This window comes from Hydra vulgaris, chromosome 10 (assembly GCF_038396675.1).
Source record: "Hydra vulgaris chromosome 10, alternate assembly HydraT2T_AEP".
Taxonomy (NCBI): Eukaryota; Metazoa; Cnidaria; class Hydrozoa; order Anthoathecata; family Hydridae; genus Hydra; species Hydra vulgaris.
In genome coordinates, this window is record NC_088929.1 from 21,832,688 (window position 1) to 21,851,990 (window position 19,303).

General features: G+C 28.0%; 1 protein-coding gene across 6 annotated transcripts; it reads left to right on the plus strand.

Moving 5' to 3' along the window:
- The first annotated feature begins 1,328 nt into the window (after positions 1–1,328).
- LOC101238257 (solute carrier family 25 member 44) lies at positions 1,329–14,853 on the plus strand. Of its 6 annotated transcripts, none has more exons than XM_065807496.1 (4): positions 1,329–1,413; positions 1,726–1,839; positions 1,964–2,681; positions 14,678–14,853. In XM_065807496.1, exons 3-4 carry the CDS (start codon positions 1,965–1,967, stop codon positions 14,846–14,848), a joined length of 888 nt encoding a protein of 295 aa, XP_065663568.1. In that variant the 5' UTR covers positions 1,329–1,413; positions 1,726–1,839; position 1,964; the 3' UTR covers positions 14,849–14,853. The 6 variants fall into 6 exon arrangements, with proteins under 6 accessions (XP_065663568.1, XP_065663570.1, XP_065663571.1 ...); XM_065807498.1 differs by having other exon boundaries at positions 1,726–1,836; XM_065807499.1 differs by lacking the exon at positions 14,678–14,853 and adding an exon at positions 7,198–7,718.
- The last annotated feature ends 4,450 nt before the right edge of the window (positions 14,854–19,303 follow it).

A 19,303-nucleotide genomic window follows, 5' to 3' on the forward strand; every position in this document is an offset into this window, starting at 1 on the left:
ATATATATATATATATATAAAATTAACGCTCATAACAACAGTATTATCTTTCAAATAATAACGATAAAAAACTTTACAAGATATGAATATTAACTTAAACAAGTAAGTTTTTTCATTTTCAAACAAAGCTAAATCTTATTTCCGTCAATTCTCAAGCTTATCATTTAATTTAAAAAACTTTTTATTAAATTATTTTATCAAAATGATAATGCTTAATAAAGCTTTAAGATTTCCTTTTTCGGTAGCATTTTGAACCGAAATTCCGGCCGGAACCGAAACCTTAAATAATACCGGAACCGGAACAGGAACCGAAAATTTTTTGAACAATTTTTGAAATTTTCCTTTTAGTGTAATTAGAGTACATTCCAATGTATGGAAGCTTAAAGTATCTTATATTTAAGCTATTAACAATGTTAGACACAGATGGATTCATTTTCTTTTCAATATAGGATTTAATTTCATAGTCAACAATTTTTTGTGGAAATTTATTATTTTGTAAAACTAATGATAGATTCTTAATATCTTTATCAAAACCAACCCAAGAATTATTAATTTTAAATGTACTATCAATCAAACAACGAACAGGTCAAAAATTTTCTTACGCTTTAAATTTTCTTCCGCTGGCTATAATGCCAGTTATATTGGAGAAACCTACAGACACATGGCAACTAGAATAAATGAGCACCTTAGAAGTGATGAACAATCTTATATATTTAAACACTTAAATTTATCTCTTAATTGCAAAAATTTGGCTGACTGTGATTCTTTTGAAATTTTGGTAATGCCCCAACCAAACACAAATTAAAGATAAAGGAAGCCTTCCACATTAAATGGGAAAGTCCCTCAAACAAACTTTACATTGTACTATAAACTTATCTATTTAATTTTACTTTTGAAAATGTAAATAAATTTTACTAAACATGTCAAGAATAAAAAACATCGTGCTATTTTTAAAAATAATTACTTATTTTATGCTATTACGTCGTTCAATAAATATATTTCACGATTTAGCAAACTCTTCACAAACATATATATATATATATATATATATATATATATATATATATATATATATATATATATATATATATATATATATATATATATATATATATATATATATATATATATATATATATATATATATATATATATATATATATATATATATATATAAGTAAAAATATTTATCTAATTTTTTCTTCTAGAAATTGTTTCACCATCAGTAGGTTTATCAGGAAGAATGTCAGACAAACTTCTACCTTTCCTGCTCCTCCCCTTTCCCTTTTCACAATAAGCATGACGTAATTTGCGAATGATGTCTTATCTAAAATACGCGTAACGAGTTAACTTCGAATTCAAACATTGTAACGAGCTAATTGCAGCACTGATTGTTGATACATATAGGAGTCGGTATGCAAGTTTAAAAAATTTAAGTAAATTTGAAGTTAATGAAAAACACTTTCACTTTTGACAATTTTGGCGTTTATATTTTTCAAAAAATATAAACGCCAAAAAAAACATTTAAAATAATAACGAAATTATAAAACTTAAATGAAAATTTTTATTGCATGTCAATTGCTTCCAAAATAAATGTTTAAAGCATAACACAAAAATTAAAGTACAAAGACAGGAGATACGATATTTAAATTTTGAAATAGAGTTTCTAAACAAATTGATCAGATTATTTTTATTTAATTATTTTTATTCTTGTTATGAAATTAGAGTCCAGATAAGTAGATAACAAATGCAAACATTTTGTTGAAATTCATGGGTATCTTTTATTCGATCATCAATCTTTTACTTCTTCTGCGTGACATCTCATCAATCGAATCTGTAGTAACTATTTTTATACAATTTTTTTGTAAATTTATGAAGTTTTTTGTAAATTGTAAATTTTTTAAAATTTTTTTATTTTGCTTATAAACAAATTGCTTTTAAACTTATTGATTTACATATTTAGAATGACGAATCAAGATGTTAGACATATTGAATGGGAGGAACTTGATAAACGTAAATACTATGTTATTGGTCCGATTATGATGGTTGGAGTTCGTTTGATTATATTTCCACCCACTCTTATTAAAACTCGTCTTCAAGTGCAGAAGCAAAATTCTCATTATAAAGGAACACTTGATGCTTTCCGAAAAATATTTAAGCATGAAGGCATTCGTGGATTTTATAAAGGTTTTTCTACAAATTTAATTACTGTTGCATCAAGTCAAGTATATATTACAACATTTGAAGTTGTTCGCTCAAAACTACCTAACATAGGAAATACATCAAAGAGTTTAGTTGCAGGTGTATGTGCATCACTTGCTGGCCAAACCATAACTATTCCAGTTGATATTATTTCACAGAAACAAATGGTGACTGGTCAACAAGCCGATGCATCAGCTAGTTTAAAGCCAAAATTTAAATCAGGCATTTCAGTTGTAAAAGATATTTATAGTACAAGTGGACTTAAGGGTTTTTATAAAGGTTATGTAGTTTCCCTATTGACTTATACTCCAAGTTCAGGTTTATGGTGGGGTTCATATTATATGTTTACACAATTATTTGATAAAATGACTCCAGCTTCCACTCCTCATCTCGCTATACAAGGTATAAGCGGAATTTCGGCTGGTATTGTAGCTTCTACTCTTACTAATCCTGCAGATACAGTGCGTACAAGACTTCAGGTGATTTTTTCTTTATATAAAAATGCTGTATGCTATAAAAGTAGGAAAAAGCAGTATTTTTAAAATTTGTTACCTTTATATTCCATAGTAAATAAAGTGTACATTTTATAGTAACAAGTAACGATGATCAAGCAAGAATATATATATATATATATATATATATATATATATATATATATATATATATATATATATATATATATATATTGCGGTGTACCCTCTGGTTTTTTCCCAGTGAAAAGGTGGACTGAAATAGTTTTTGTTTCTCATTTGAGTCATCCACTATGATAATCAGTAGTCAAGTGTAAAGATTTTTTCTTGTATTTTTTCTCTAGTGAAAATAATAAAGAAAAAAAATTAAAAATGTCTGACTAAAATACGTCTAATAAGAAATGGTTTATTTAAAAGTAAATTAATTGATTTATTAATTAAATTAAAGATATGTTGTCATTTTTGTCATAGTTGATATCTGTATCGTATCATTTGTTTTTATCAATCTTAACAAAGGTTTTATTATGTGAAGCAAAAATTTTGAAATTCAAAACTGCAAAGATTTTATTCTCTCACAATCTTCAATTAGATTTAATCTAGTCAAATGTTTAAAGCGTTTTATGTTTTAAATGTTTTAAACATTTTTTTTTAGAAAAAAAGAATTTCTACTTGTATCATTAATTGCATTCTAATAATGATTAATCACAAAGTTAAAAACTTACTAAAAAATCACTAATGATTTACTTAATGACTTAACTGCCCATTCACGTGATTCAAAATGTGACTATAAGGTTTAAAAATTGATACAATAGCATTTGGAAATGAAAAAAAAGATTTAATTTTAAAATTCATTTTAAATCGAGAAGAAGCGTGCTTCAAAATGCAACATCAATGTTTAAAAAAGCAGTACATTTGCACTTCGAAATATTAAATAGTGTGTCCGGCTGCTTTTTATTAAGTTTGGTAAAACTGTTAAATGCACCGTAGTGAACTCATCGTTAAACAAAGTGTATACTACTTTAAATGCTTTCTAAAGTTTTCTTCTAAATAATCTCAAGGAATAATATCTTTATAGATCAAAATATAGTTTTATTATAAACACACTTTTGTAAGTAACAAACTGTCTGGTTGTCCTGCTGGGCTACTGACAGGTATTTTTTTTAAATTTCAGTCGCCCTTGAAGAAAATGAGTTGTCCTGTGCCACCATGACCATGAGGGTACACCCCTGATATATGGATCATTCTCCAAAAAGAGATAGCAATGTACTGCATCACTAATTATTTCTTTCAAGTTAATACTAATTTTACTTTTAGTCAGTACAAATAATAAATTCACAGCTTATACAATGTTAAACTGATCAAAACCAATCCAAAATAGTATTTTCAGTGAATAAGTAATGTTTCACTGACTGTGACAAGTCACGTCTGTGGAATGTCACCCCACCCAGACCTTTTGCTAATCCCAAATAATTCAATCCTTGATCCTAATACTTTACTTTTATTTTAATATATAATAAATAATCAAAAAGACATTAAAATTAGAGTTGACATAATATTTTCCTCAAAACATATTTTTAAAGTAACTTTTATGTTATTGAAGCTCCTATCATCAGCTCAAGTGTCACTTCTGTGGATTGAGTTGTTATTTCCAATAAAAAGCTGTAGGAGGCAGTAGTGCTCTCTGTTGTTGTCCTAGCTGAACTATCAGACATTTTTATTAATGAGTAAAAGTGAAGGAAGTTTTGGTGTAGTTGTTTAATGTTGATTTTAGTAGTGAATTTGTTAGTGTTAGTGTGTCACTCTGTTGTAAACATACTCAGGGTAAATAATTTTACTTTTTTATAAGCAATACTTTTATTTACTATCTATTACCAGGCATTTTTATTCTAAGGGGAACAGAGGCAAGTTCTCTTTCCACATAGCACTCCTTTTAGGCTTTCTCCTTCAATCTGTCACGTCTGTGGAGTACAGGAAGCAACAGAAGTGACACCCGTGTAACAGATGTGACAACAAATGACAATTTTACCTGCATGTGGATTTTTTAATGCCTATTTATAGCATTTTTAACATTTTAAAACTTTGTTCATTTAGCCAAATAATTATTATGGAAAAGATAAATGTTTTTATCCAGATAGTTATAATTTTTTCTTTACTTACAGTTTACAAAGATAGGAATGATAAAAACTAGGGAATTGAAAAAACTAAGTATGAGGATGGCAAGGGAGAAGATGAAAGCTGAAAACCCAGACAAGTATGAAGAACAAAAAGTGGAAGAAAATTCATGAACTTTCAGAAAGAGATAAAAGATAAGTAAGGAAAGGCTGGAACAAAAGGACCAAGAGAAGTCAGGAAATAAAAAAGAAGAGATAACAACTTGTTAAAAATTTGTCTACACCACCTGAACCACAATGTACTTCCTGGTCCCAGTCAGGAATCTAGTTCCAGAAAAAGCATTGGGCTAAAAGTTTATAGAAAATATAGAGATGGGTTAAAGAAAAAATCCAAAAATTAGAAGAAAAAAACAATTTGTTAAAGCAAAGTGGTGATAAATACAAACAAAAATTCTACAGACTGCAGTCTGCAAAAGATAATACTCCTTGAAAGGTGGTTTAAAAAATGACCAGAGTTATGAAATGCTCGACGGAAATAAAGAAAAGCTTCTTTTTAGCGAAGTGTTAAATACACAAATACAATCAAATTTTTCCACTGAGAGATGTATTAACAAAAAATGGAATTTGCCAGGGTATTAAGCAGAAAGATAATAAAGAAGTACAGACTTTAAAGAAGCCTCAACAATCTTACTTCTAGATATCTTACCACACAACTTGAATCAACCCTCAAATGTACTGAAACAATAAAAACTTAAGAACTTTTTTGAAAAAGATAATACTAGTAGGCTTACTGCTGGGAAAAAAGAAACAATAACAAGAAACAAACTGAAAAAGCTATTAAATGATACAATGTTAAATTTGTGCAATGAGTTCAAATAAAGAACTGAGTTCAAGTCAATGTCTTATAGTACATGTTGCAAATTGAGATCCTTTTGAGTTGTTCAACTAGACTTCCGTAAACAAGATACTTGTCTTTGTATTGACCATGTCAATTTTGCTTTGATTCTTGAAAAGTTGCATAGTTTAAAGATATTGGCTTATAAATATCCTAATGACTTGCTAAAAAAAGACTGAGAGAATCCTGCCTGGAAAGGAAATGTGGAGTATGGTGATTAAACAAAAAAATAGTTTGTAAAGAATTTGAGAACGAACAATTAACATTTCCACAATTGTCTAAAAAAAGTGTTGAACTTGTGGTAAAAGATAAAATGAAGTTTTAAAACTTTAGAGTAAAAAGAAGAGTTAACATTAACTGTTTTTAAACAATAATATTAATAACATACTGGAAAAGTTTATGAGGCATGTATGTAATACAAAATACCAGTACAAAGCTACATCAGAAATAAAAAATAACTTAGGGTCTAGGGATATTTTCATTCATTGTGATTTTTCAGAAAGTTACTATTGCAAATACTCAAAAGAAATCCTATCGCTCTACTTTGGTGAATCAAGAAACCAAGTGTCAATCCATACAGTTTTGGTGTACTATTGCAGTACTTCTGAAAACAAAATAAAGGCAAAATCTTACTGTACATTTTCAGATAACAGGCATCACAATTTTGTTGGGATCTGTGCGCACTTAAAGCCTGTTATTAATGACTTAAAAGAAAAGCTGCCTATCATTGGAACAGTTCATTTCCTTAGCGATAGTACTTCTCAACAGTTTTGAAACAAGTCCATGTTTCATGTCTGTTTGGTATTTGTCCATGTTCTATTTAGTTTTTTTTTTTAAAAAAGAGTTTAAAGCTAAGACCTTGAGGTGGCATTTCACAAAAAAAGGGGTACAGAAAAGGTGATGGAGTAGGGGGCTGTATCAAAAGAACTGCAGGCAGATTAATAGGACAAGGGAAAGATATTCCTGATATTAATTGTTTGGTTTAAGAAATAAAAGGAAAGTGTCCAAATATAACCATCTATTCTATTAACAACACAGATTTCAATCTCTATGAGAAATGTGCAGCGTAAAACCTAACAACTTTCAAGGGGGCTTTACAAGTTCATGAGGTGTTTTGGAGTTCCACTAAAAAAGAAATGTTGTTTATGAGAAGGCTGCATGCACTGAATGTGACAAAGGTACAAAATACAATCACTATAGTATTGGAGAAGTACTAATCCCTTTAAAATTTTTGACAGATCTTCATCCTCGTATCCTTTTAATATATAGCACTTAGAAATTTAAATTTGCTTATATTGAGTATTGCAAACTTTTGTGTTGCTTAAATGTTCTCTAGTTACTTAGCCAGTAAGAATGTTTGATTAATATTTAGTTTTTCAACAACCCTATTATTTTCATTAAATATTGAAATAAGTTGGGCATGAAATCTTTATTGTAAAATAGTTATTTAATTTGTTTCTATTTTATAAATAATTTTATTTGCCTCTGTTTTAAGAAATTCTTTAACATACTTTACCAGGTCAATGACCCTTGAAAATGAAGAAAATGCCAGCTGAAGGAACAACATCCAAACATTTGGCTCAAGAATCCCAAGGCCCGAGTAATTGTGAAAAAAAGTTGATAAGACTAAGTTACCACAGTATTAACAGTAATAGTGAGAAGGACAGCTTCTCTTTTAAAATTAATGATTTTGTGATTGTGAAGTTTCAAACCTCAAAAAAAAGTGTGAAATGTTGAGTTAATTCAAGCCTTACGTGCAGGTGAAAATGAGTTGGTCATAAAGTTTTTGAGAAGATCTAGCCAGCAATATTTTATGCTTCTGGAGAAAGATGATATCTCTGTCATCGATAAAGGCGATGTAGCATTTAGATTGTGCAAGCCAAACCTCAACAACAAGGGGCAATATAGTTTTCCACAAGATTTACCATTCAAAAACATTTGCTAATTTACTTACTAATATATAATAATACTTAATAATACTTAAAATTTTGTAAAACTTGTACCATGTACTATTTTATGTCAACTTTTAAAACTATTGAATACAGGTGATTATTATTTTTGTAAATTACCTGAAAGACATTTATTGCTGTTACAGCATAAAGCAATACTACTCTTAACATCACATCTGTGGTAAATTTGTCATGTCTGTGAATTACGCTAAAATTTTTTTTTTTTTTTTTTGTAAACTTACATTTAATGAGTGTGTGGATACTTACAAATGATTAAATATACTCAAAGCTATAACAACAAAAAATTTGGTTTGTAAATTTGATATTTAACTTTTTTTAAATCAACTATTGAAAATGTTACTTTTCATGAGAATGACTCATATGTATATATATATATATATATATATATATTATATATATATATATATATATATATATATATATATATATATATATATATATATATATATATATATATATATATATATGTATATATATATATATATATATGTATATATATATATATGTATATATATATATATATATTTATGTATATGTATATATATATATATGTATATGTATATATATATTATATGTATATATATGTATACATGTGTATATATATTTTATATGTATAGATGTATATATATATATATGTATATATATGTATACATGTATATATATATTTTTATATTTATATATTTATATATATATATATATATATATATATATATATATATATATATATATATATATATATATATATATATATATATATATATATACACATTAGAGATGTGCCGGAAGCAGTTTATGCAGAGTCCGATTTCGGATACCCAGAAGAAAATACTGGGTCCATTTTAAAAAGTTGCAATAAAAGCTAGTGAAATTTCTAACACTGAATTGTTTTCACAAAATAATGCTAATTAATTTGCGCTAGTTAATTTTTCTTAAATATACCAAGTTTCTTTTTGATAAACAACTATATTTACACGCAAGGTCATAAATTCAAACTACACAAACTGAAGTGTAAACTCGAAGTCCATAACTATTCTTTCTCCCTTAGGCTTGTTAATATTTTTGGAATAACTTTCCATCTGACGTCGTTAATGTCAAAAACATCGAGAGCTTCAATATCAAAGTTAACTCTATCAACTTCAGAAAATGCTGTTCCGGCTAACTAATTTTGGTTTTGTAATTGTGGTATTATATATAATATATATTTTTTATAATTTATCGATAAATAATCCCTAATATGCACTAATTAATCAAAAGTTATGTTATGGAAAATAAAAGGGGTAGTACCCCAAGAAACAAAAATCAAATTTGAAAAAATATTAAATAAATTTGGATTATTATTCTTTTGTTCACAGTTTAAAAAACTTTCAATTTATCATTTTAAAATTAAGTTTTATGATTTGGCATTATGTGCCAAATTATTAAAACAACCCCATAGTAACAGATATATAAACAAAACATTTGTAAAAAGTTGGCGAAACGGTTACTTTACAAATGATTATGCAAAAGAGCTAAAATTTTGACATTTTGTTCTTCATAGCAATAAAATTCATTTGAGACAAGGTTTTTGTTTAATGCACTTTAGCTCTTGAAACTTTTCATATTAATCTTGTTTGACTCGCCTAATTTGATAGAGTTTGTTAGTTTTTTATGCACCAATTCTAAAATAGTCTTTTTTTCATTTATTTTCTCTTTTTTTTTTTTTTTTTTTTTTTTGTTATTCACCTTGTTAAGGCCGAAAAGGCTACTTAATAGTGGTTATAACCCTCTCTCAACTCTATAATTCCGAAACACGAACCTTAAAGAACAAAGCCGCTGCGCGGAGAAACAAGTTGAGCGCGATACTACCAGGGACGTGGTGGGGATCGAACTCGGAACCTCTCGCTTATGAAGCGAGCGCTTTACCACTACACCACTACCGCATTACTTACCACTACACCACTACTCTTAGATGAATTTTGGTATTATGATTATAATATGTTGCAAATTTCATGTTAAAATGGCTGGTAATTTTTAAGTAATCATTTCACAAAAATTTGCTTATTTTTGGTTTTTAATTGGGTGATTGAGGCAAATTATGTTATAAGTAAGGAATTTTTTTTTTTTTAATTTTAAAGATATATTTATGTTTAAAGAATTAAGTTTTACTATTTTTTTTTTTACTGGTTCCAATGAATTTTTTAAATATTTCTTGGGGTACCACCTCAAGAGAGACAGAATTGCAAAAAAAAAAAAAGAAAAACTGTAGACCTTCTCGACTGTAGTGTGAATAAAATAAAAAAATACTTTTATTGAGACACGTCTATATTGAGTATATAGGTCTTAGTGGTTATTGACTTCATCACACTCTTAGACTTATATCAAGAAATTTATTGGTTGAAGTTTTAACTAAAAGCACAGCATTAATGTTAGACTTAGACTTATATCAAGACTTATATCATATATATATATATATATATATATATATATATATATATATATATATATATATATATATGTATATATGTATATATGTATATATGTATATATGTATATATATATATATATATATATATATATATATATATATATATATGTATATATATAAATGTATATAGAACTATAGTATCACTTACGGGGACAGATTTTACAAAAAAATGAACACTTACAGGGACGTTTTTTTGTAAAAAAATGTCCCCGTAAGCAACTTTTATAGAGAACAAAAAGTACATGCATTGACTATCAAATAGCCTGACTCGCAAGGGAGTGCTGCTACATGGACTGAGGGTTTGGTTTGGGTCAGCATCAAGGTCAGGCTTAGGGTTAGGGTTACAGTAAGGTTTAAATATGGTTATATTACTGTAATTAATCATTTTTGTAAATAGATGAAAATAAAAATGATATATAATATATAATAAATAAATAAAAATAACAAAAATCAATATAAAAAATATATTTTTGCAATAAAATAATAAATTTAAATATGTGTAAATAAAAAACAAAACCAGAACAAAAAAAACATTTCTCCAAAAGCGCCGACTAGGAGTGTATATATATATATATATATATATATATATATATATATATATATATATATATATATATATATATATATATACATAAAATGTTGGACAATTTAACAATATAATGAACTCAAGGCTAAATATGATTTTTTATTATGCATCAATGACAAAATAAGATTTTCTGTTTAAAATATAATAAGGCCAGAAATTTATTCCAAGGAATGGATTGTGAGCTACATAATGTCTTCAGACAAACTCATGAATTGTAGCTAATGTCATTAAGAAAAAAACTTTATGTATGACAGGCTTGCAAACTTCTTAAACTTAAAAAAGGTGAGAATTTAAAGGCAAATTTCACAAAAAGCTAACTTAGATACAACCGAATTTGCATTTAGAATGACTATTCTGCTAAAAACAACAAGCCCTACACATTCTGAGCTCATTGATCTACTGAAGTTAAGTGTTGGCAGAATGGTAGCAGAAAGTTACATTCAAGTATTGTTTGTAGAGACAGTTGATTCTATAAACAAGAAAATGAAGAATAAAGTTTGTACCACATTCAGAAATACCCCACTCTGTTTAGTATTCTAACCAATGAAAGTACGAGATCATGCAGGAAAGCTTGTTTCATTGATCTTTATTATGCATTTAATGAATCTCATTTCCAAGTATTTGTGGAGTTACTGCAGTAATTTACATGATGATTTTGCATGATGATATAAATCAAATACCAGCAGTTTTGTACAATTGAAATCCCTGGCTAGTTGGATATCATTGCTTGAATCATTGTCTTGAACTGGTTATAAGTGATACAATTAAAGCATGTGTCATGTTGAACCATTGTGCTTCATGGAATGGTATGCAATAACTATATTACTTACAAAAAACTTTATATGCTTTGAACAGCACTCAATCTCAAAAAATAGAAAAAAGCTTTCTGCGGCAGTGGAAGTTTATTCTCTTACAATTAGGCAAGTTCTCAGTACACTATAAGTTACCTCATCATTTCCAACTACTAAAGTTGTTTTGCACAACTTTAAACTGGGTGTCCGCCAGATCTGAAAAATCAGGGAAAAGTCAGGGAATTTTGATATCTGCAAAAAAAAAAGTAAATAATCAGGGAAGTAAAGTAAAACTTTGGAAAAATCAAGGTGAAATCAAGTAAAATGCGTCTTCACTCCCCGTTCTTTGCTAACTTGAAGAGTGCAATCCGGCATGCCATTAGACAAATTGTGACAAGTGCTGTCAGCAATGGAACCATTCATACATACAATATCGCAAACATATGGACGTATTTAATGTCTTGGCACTCAAAAAAATTAAAACTCTAACAAATAAATAAATATAATTCACATTTTTAATTAATATTTATAAAAAAAATTCTTTCTGTCCAATAGATCCAGGCACATACCAATTGTTCCACAGATGCCATGGCACCAGCAGGGACCCCTGGGCTAGAGATCAGCTTGAGAGGTGTTGTAGAATTAGGTGGTCTTTGTAAAAGTGAAAGCAAGTAATTTTTAGTGATGAAAGTAACTTTGAAGAAATAAATAGAAAAAGCAAAGTTCTTGTGTTTAAATCTAAAAAGTACAATAATCTTCTTGTTGTACTAAGTTTGCAAGGTGGCAGTGGGGATGTTGGTATTTGATGCTGCTTTTATTTTAATGGAATAGGTGTGAAATATTTTTACAGGCCAAATCAAATATTATACTAACATTGACGCTAGACAACTGGATAGTTCCATCAGTAGATGTTATGATTGATTAAGATGAGTAGTGACAGTTTCAACAAGATATGGTGCCTGCCCAGACAGCTTGTATAGTCATATCATGGATGAAAAAAACCAAAGTAGATTTATTGCCCAGGCTAGCTTGAACACTAGATTTGAATCCAATTGAATCAATTTGAGCTTGGATGGACAAAAAATTAGTCAAGGTCTGATTAAGATTTGTATAAAGCTTAAAGCAAGAACTGGGTACCATTTGGGGAAAATTCTAAGTAAAATTTGTAATCTTGTTAAGGAGTTGTCCATAAATTACATCACACTTTGGGGAAGGGGGAGGTGTAATGTTTTTTTGATGACTCATACATAGTCGTGAGACTCTGTATAAGATCCCCTCTTGTGAAAGTAACTCTTTTAATAAAGAGTTATGATGTTGTGACGAGTGGGAGAGAGTCTAAAATGGTCAAAAATTGCGTGACATATTTTATGGATGACCCCTAAGTAAGTCAATGCTAAAATGAGCATAGCTTGCAAAAAAGTCGAGTCTTAATGTGCCTTTTTTTTAAAAGGTCTGTACATGTATATATATATATATATGTGTATATATATATATATGTGTATATATATATATATATATATATATATATATATATATATATATATATATATATATATATATATATATATATATATATATATATAAAGCGTGTACACGAAATAAATGTGAAAGTAGAATAACAATTTAAAAAAAGTACTCCTCAATTTTTATTTCGAACCAAGTAATAATTTTAATACAATAATATAAGAAGATCAAATATTAAAAAAAAAATTAATTATTCCTGTGGGAATCTAATAAAATTTCGAGCTTTTGCTTTAGTGGTACCCATAAGCTTGCGCACAAAATAAGAATCAAAACTATTTGATGCTTTTTTAATATCTTTAATGTTTCTGCAAAGCTTTTTTGTTTTTTTCATTTTTCTTTTAGTAATAGCCCAGTACTTTTCAATAACTCTCAATTCTGGGCAGTTTAGAGGGTTTTCTAACTTTTGCAACAAAACTGTGAGAAAATCCATATATTTTTGTGCGTTCCCTTAGTAAAAGGCTTGGGTTATTCTTAAAACTGTTAACCAGTTTTCTAACTAGTTTTATATCTTTAAAACCTTCCTTTCTTCCACCACCAGGTTTGATCGATTTTGTTTGAGAAAAATGTTGAATAACACAACTAACGGTGTATGGATGTATTTGCAACGATTTTGCTATCGATTTGTAGCTACTATTAGGATTTTGTAAATATTTGTGCATAATTTTTTCTCTAACGTCTTTTTCTTTTGTCATTTTTAAAACTTATTTCAAGTAACATCCAAAAACTAACATATTTTTTTGAAACCACAACACGTTGTAAACAAAATACAAAATAGTTAAAAAGATTTTAATACAACCACTGAAAAAATATGACGTGCTTATTCTTTCACATTTGTTATGTGTACGCGCTTTATATATATATATATATATATATATATATATATATATATATATATACATACATACATACATACATACATACATACATACATACATACATACATACATACATACATACATACATACATACATACATACATACATACATACATACATACATTTATATACGGTATTTTCTTAAAGTGTGTGTGTGCGCGAAAATATGATTGTCTTGTATTTAAAATGGTTTCAAATAAATGTTTTTATTTACCTTGTATTGTAATTTCATTTAATATGTTAACACCGTTAGTATTGTTGTAGTATTAAATAAAAAATTTAATTGTGTAAGGAAATATGTTTGCTACCGCAATTAAATTCTATTTGTTTGTTAATACTAATACTAATAAAAAAAGTTTAATAATAATACTAATAAAAAAAGTTTTTTTTTGTTTACAGCTAAATTTTAGTTATATAAATAAATTTTCTTTTTAACAATTATAGCAGACACTAAGCTACATGTAAAACCATATTTTTTTCAATTAGGCGATTGTTTTAATAATGGTTTTAGCTTTTCATTATTAACTATGTTTAATAATATCTAGCGGCTAAAATTAACTATTTAAAAATTTATTTGATCATTATTTTAATCATTTAATTACACAAGTTTTAACATAGAGCAATTTAAAAGGAGCGAAAGATTAACACTTGTGCAATCATGTTAATACTTGTGCAATCATGTTAACACTTATGCAATCATGTTAACACTTGTGCAATCATGTTAACACTTATGCAATCATGTGTGCAACTTGTTTTAATATATTTTATTTTGACAAACTATTTTTGAAGGTTGAAGGAGGAAGTTCATCCGTACGAAACGTTATAAAAAGACTATACGAAGAAGAGGGTTTTCGTGCACTTCACAAAGGACTGACAGCAAGGTTAATTTCCTCGGTGCCGTCAAGTTGCGTATTAGCTGTTAGTTACGAACTTGTTAAATTATTTAGTTTAAAAAGTTAGCAAAAGGTTTATATATATATATATATATATATATATATATATATATATATATATATATATATATATATATATATATATATATATATATATATATATATGATACGAATTATTTATATTTTTATTTGATATTTTATATAATACTATATTTTCATATTTACAATAACTCCTAGTCAAAAAGTTTGTAAAATCCTATTTTTGAACAAAAACATTTACACCCATTTTTCTAGGGAAACTGTTTTGATCATTAAGTGAAAAAACAGAACTAGTGGAGGCAAAATAAAAGTTTTCAAAGGTCGTACATAAAAAGAAAGATACGCTATTGCAAAATTAATTTTGTCAGCAATAACTTTTAGTTAATTGCAATTAAATTGAAAAAATTTAAGATATTAAATTAATTACCATTAAATAATATTAAATACATTTATTTCAAAAGCAGTTAAACATGAAATAAATATGATTAAATGTTTATTTTTAACGGTTGTAAATATTTTACTTTTAACGAATAAAGAAGGGTTTCTTTTCCAAGATCTTTTTATAAACTTTTTATCTAGTGTTTAATATAAATTAAAGACATTGCTCCCTAAAAGTCAGCATGAGTGATAAACAGAACATAAAAATTGTTTATGAATGATATTGTTGAATTATTGAAAAAAAAACTGTTTGAAATAATGATATATTTGATAAGATATGAAGTCCTCACGAGGAAAAGCTGCATAATCACAATTTAAAAATTTTGAGAAAGTATTTATTGATCATTCATAAAAATCTTTTCATAAAGCAAAAAAAGAATTAAAAAGAATTTAAATAACATTTCTTTACAAATCGAGTGTTAAAATTATGGAACTAACTGCCTACTTCAGTTGCAGTCAGTTAATGAGTTTAAATCGAAAATAGACAAGCTGTGTTTTTGCAATAATGGTTTTTTATATAAGTTGTTTTGGAAAATCTTGCAAAACCAGTTATTTGAGTCTGACATAGGGTTGACTTGGTATTAACCCTTGACAGAAAATATATTATTATTAAAAATTGTTAAAAATTTATTTTAGATTAAACCTATAATAAATTAATGAAACTTTAACTTTTTTCCTCATTTTTTAATTTTCTTTGCTTTAAATAACAGCTTTAATAAATGATTATTGTATAATGATTACTTTCTCAAAATTTTTTAACGTGACGATACTGCTAATTTTTTTCAGTGAGCTCTTCATATATTATGTTTGAAAAAATGAGATATGCTAAAACCGTCTTGAGAGCAGGAATTATTTAAAACAAGTGAAGTGAATTATAATTTTTTTTCAATAAATATGTATCTTTTTAATTAAAAAAAATATATCAAATAATTCTCTTATACTCTTATTGTTTTTAAAAAACTAAAATGTCCGACACTGCCGCGTAAAAAGGATTTTTTTATGTTTTAAGTATGACACTTTCAGGCACTGTGCAAATTCTAAACTTAAGTATGTTTAACTAACTGTTTAACTTTTGTCAAAACTATAAATGTTTTAAAAAAGTAGGCGTGATCTTTTTAAATTCTATTTCGCGGTGCTCTATAATAGACCGTTAGAACTTCATTGAGCACCTAAAAAACTATTTTAGAATAAATACTTTAATCTACGCTGACATTTTTGTATAAAAAGCCCATTGGACACGCGTTGTCCGGAGGACGTCCGTTAGACCTTAAACGTCACAGACGTCCGTAAGGCGTCACCCGGACTACACATACCCACTGGGAAAAGGTTGGCATACCTAATTCAAAAAATACGTAACTGATAAGTAAAAGTAAGTAAGTGGGTTTTCGGTTATTCTAAGTAAAATAACCGGGGGTTTACTGAAGAAAGTAGTTAGTTAACAAATAAATACGGTTAGCGCAGACTTTAGTTGACATCTGACTTGACTTTAATTTTTTTTTTTTAATCATAAAAGTATTTATTTTGGAATAATAGTATTTACTAATTCTAATTTGTCGAACATGGAAACCTTAATTTCTTTTTTAATGTGTTGAATCTTTTTGAATATTATTACTTAAATCATGCATTTTAGTTTGGTTTTGTAAAATGGATTGTATTTGATCTGCAGATGTTTGATTAAATATAGCCAGTAGTTCGAATAGTTTAAAATCTCTGTAATTTTTATTATAAATTTTGTTGCTTGTATCTTTATTGCTAATGATTGCGTTGCAAAAAATTTTAATATAGGAATTACTCATTTTAAAATTTCTTATCATTTTAGTTTTTCAATATTTATTGCACATTGTTGAGTAGCATTTTGTGTTTATTAATTTTAATTACAAAATTAACCCTTTCCACATAAAATTCTTTTAAATTAAAGTTGTGATCATTCGTGCGTTTTTAGGTCTCATGATAAATATGCCAAATCAGGACTATCAGTAATAGCCCAGTTATCAGTTATCAATCAGGACTATCAGTAATAGCCCAGTTATCAATTATCAATCAGCACTATCAGTAATAGCCCAGTTATCAGTTATCAATCAGGGCTATCAGTAATCAGTTATTGCGATGTTTAAAAAATAACTTAGAACTAAAGCAAAATACTGAAATGAGGTTAGGAACCCATTGGGAAGCACTTGTTGATTGAATATAGAAAGTGAAAATTGTCTACCTTTGTTTTTTACTGGAAGTTTAAATTCTTTTTTTACCCTGGACCTTTTTTACATTCAGTTGGATCTGGTGACTCTAAATGCACCAATCTACTTCATCATTGTCGATGGTGAAACGTTAAATTTTTTGAAAGTAGACAATAAAGCAACTCTAGAATTTTCAGTAAAATGAAATGAAATCTTCAGGATTTTACTTTAAGAAGAACTTTCTTGCATGAACCTACAGAACGGTTTTTTATTTTTAGAAACCCTTCACTTGACCAATCACATTTTGGCCAATAATGCTTATTGATCATTCGTGTCTTGTGTTTGATTTAAGCCCAGTTTTCTAGATTGTGAGTATTGCTCTACTAACTCTTCGGCTAACTTTTGAAAGAAAACTCTTCTAGAAATTTTCTGCTTGGTTATTTCTTTCAAGAGTATTTATGCATTTATACCAGATCGATTTAGAGTATATTGGAAAGAACAAACAGGCCTTCTAGGTTTTTGCAATGTATTTTCTGGCTTAGGTATTCCAGGACTGTAATCTATTTCGCGGCATTTCTCTCAAACATAATGGAAAGCCCCAGTTATCCCTCCAATGAAAATTCAATGCCATTTTATTTAGTCCAGCTGCTTCTTGTGCATACAAAACAGCAATAAATATTTCAAGCTCTTGTTATATTAGATCAAACACTTGACTTGCAGTTTCCCTGTGAGCTTCTGCCTAATTTTGTATGTGCTGTATTATCAACTTGTCGATAAGTAATCATACTTTTATGTACATACATACAACTGTCGATAAGTAATCATACTATTAACAAGTTAATAATACAGCACATACAAAATTATTTTTGTATGTGCTGTATTAACAGAATCGTTGCATACTTGATTCTTCAATCGGTACTGTATTAGCATTATCGCTGTCTGGTAAACTTATTTCTCTTCAAGTTCAAGGTCATCTCCTCCATCAAATTTATATTCTGAGATGTTTTACATGGTCGGAGAAATTTGTTAGGTTCTAAACCTTTTCTAGCTGTCATTCAATTATTAGATGGTCTGAAAAAAAATTCTCTGTTCGAATTTTCAGGAAAGTGAAAAGTGTGAAGAGTAAAGGTTATCATAGGGTAAGGAGCAATTATGATATAGTCTGAGTATATGATGATATGAAAGATATCTCTTATTGACAAAAAAATTATAGTTTATTTACAAAATTTAAACAGTTTTTATAGCTATATGTCTTGCAGAGCTATATGTCTTGCAGAAGTGTTCTCCGGAGCTGTCGTCTATACTCTCAAAACTATTCAACAAGTGCTTATCAGAGTCTTGCTTTCCAGCCTGCTGAAAAGCGGCATCTGTTATTCCTATCTTCAAAAATTCTGGAGAGCAATCTGATTCGTCTAACTACCGTCCCATAAGTCTTCTTCCTATCATTAGCAAGGTTTTTGAATCTTTAATTAACAAACACTTAGTTTCTCATCTTGAATCTATTAACTTCAATATGGATTTCGATCTTCTCGTTCTACAGCTGAATTGCTAACAGTAATAACTGACAGGTTTTATCGTGCATTAGATAAAGGTGGAGAGGTTAAGGCCATCGCTCTTGACATTTCAAAAGCTTTTGATAAAGTTTGGCATGCTGGTCTTCTCCATAAGCTTTCTTCTTATGGTGTATCCGGCAACATCTTTATGATCATTGAATCCTTCTTTTCCAATCGTAGCATAAAAGTTGTCCTCGATGGACAACACTCTTCTTCTTATTCTGTAACTTCAGGGGTTCCTCAAGGTTCTATCCTTGGCCCTATACTCTTTTTAATTTACATTAATGATCTTCCAGATATTCTCACATCTAAGGTGGC

Excerpts from the sequence above, each read along its gene's own strand:
- LOC101238257 (XM_065807496.1), top strand. The coding sequence starts at position 1,965 with ATGACGAATCAAGATGTTAGACATATTGAATGGGAGGAACTTGATAAA. Across the intron at positions 2,682-14,677 it reads CAGTGCGTACAAGACTTCAG|GTTGAAGGAGGAAGTTCATC; the intron begins GTGATTTTTTCT and ends CTATTTTTGAAG.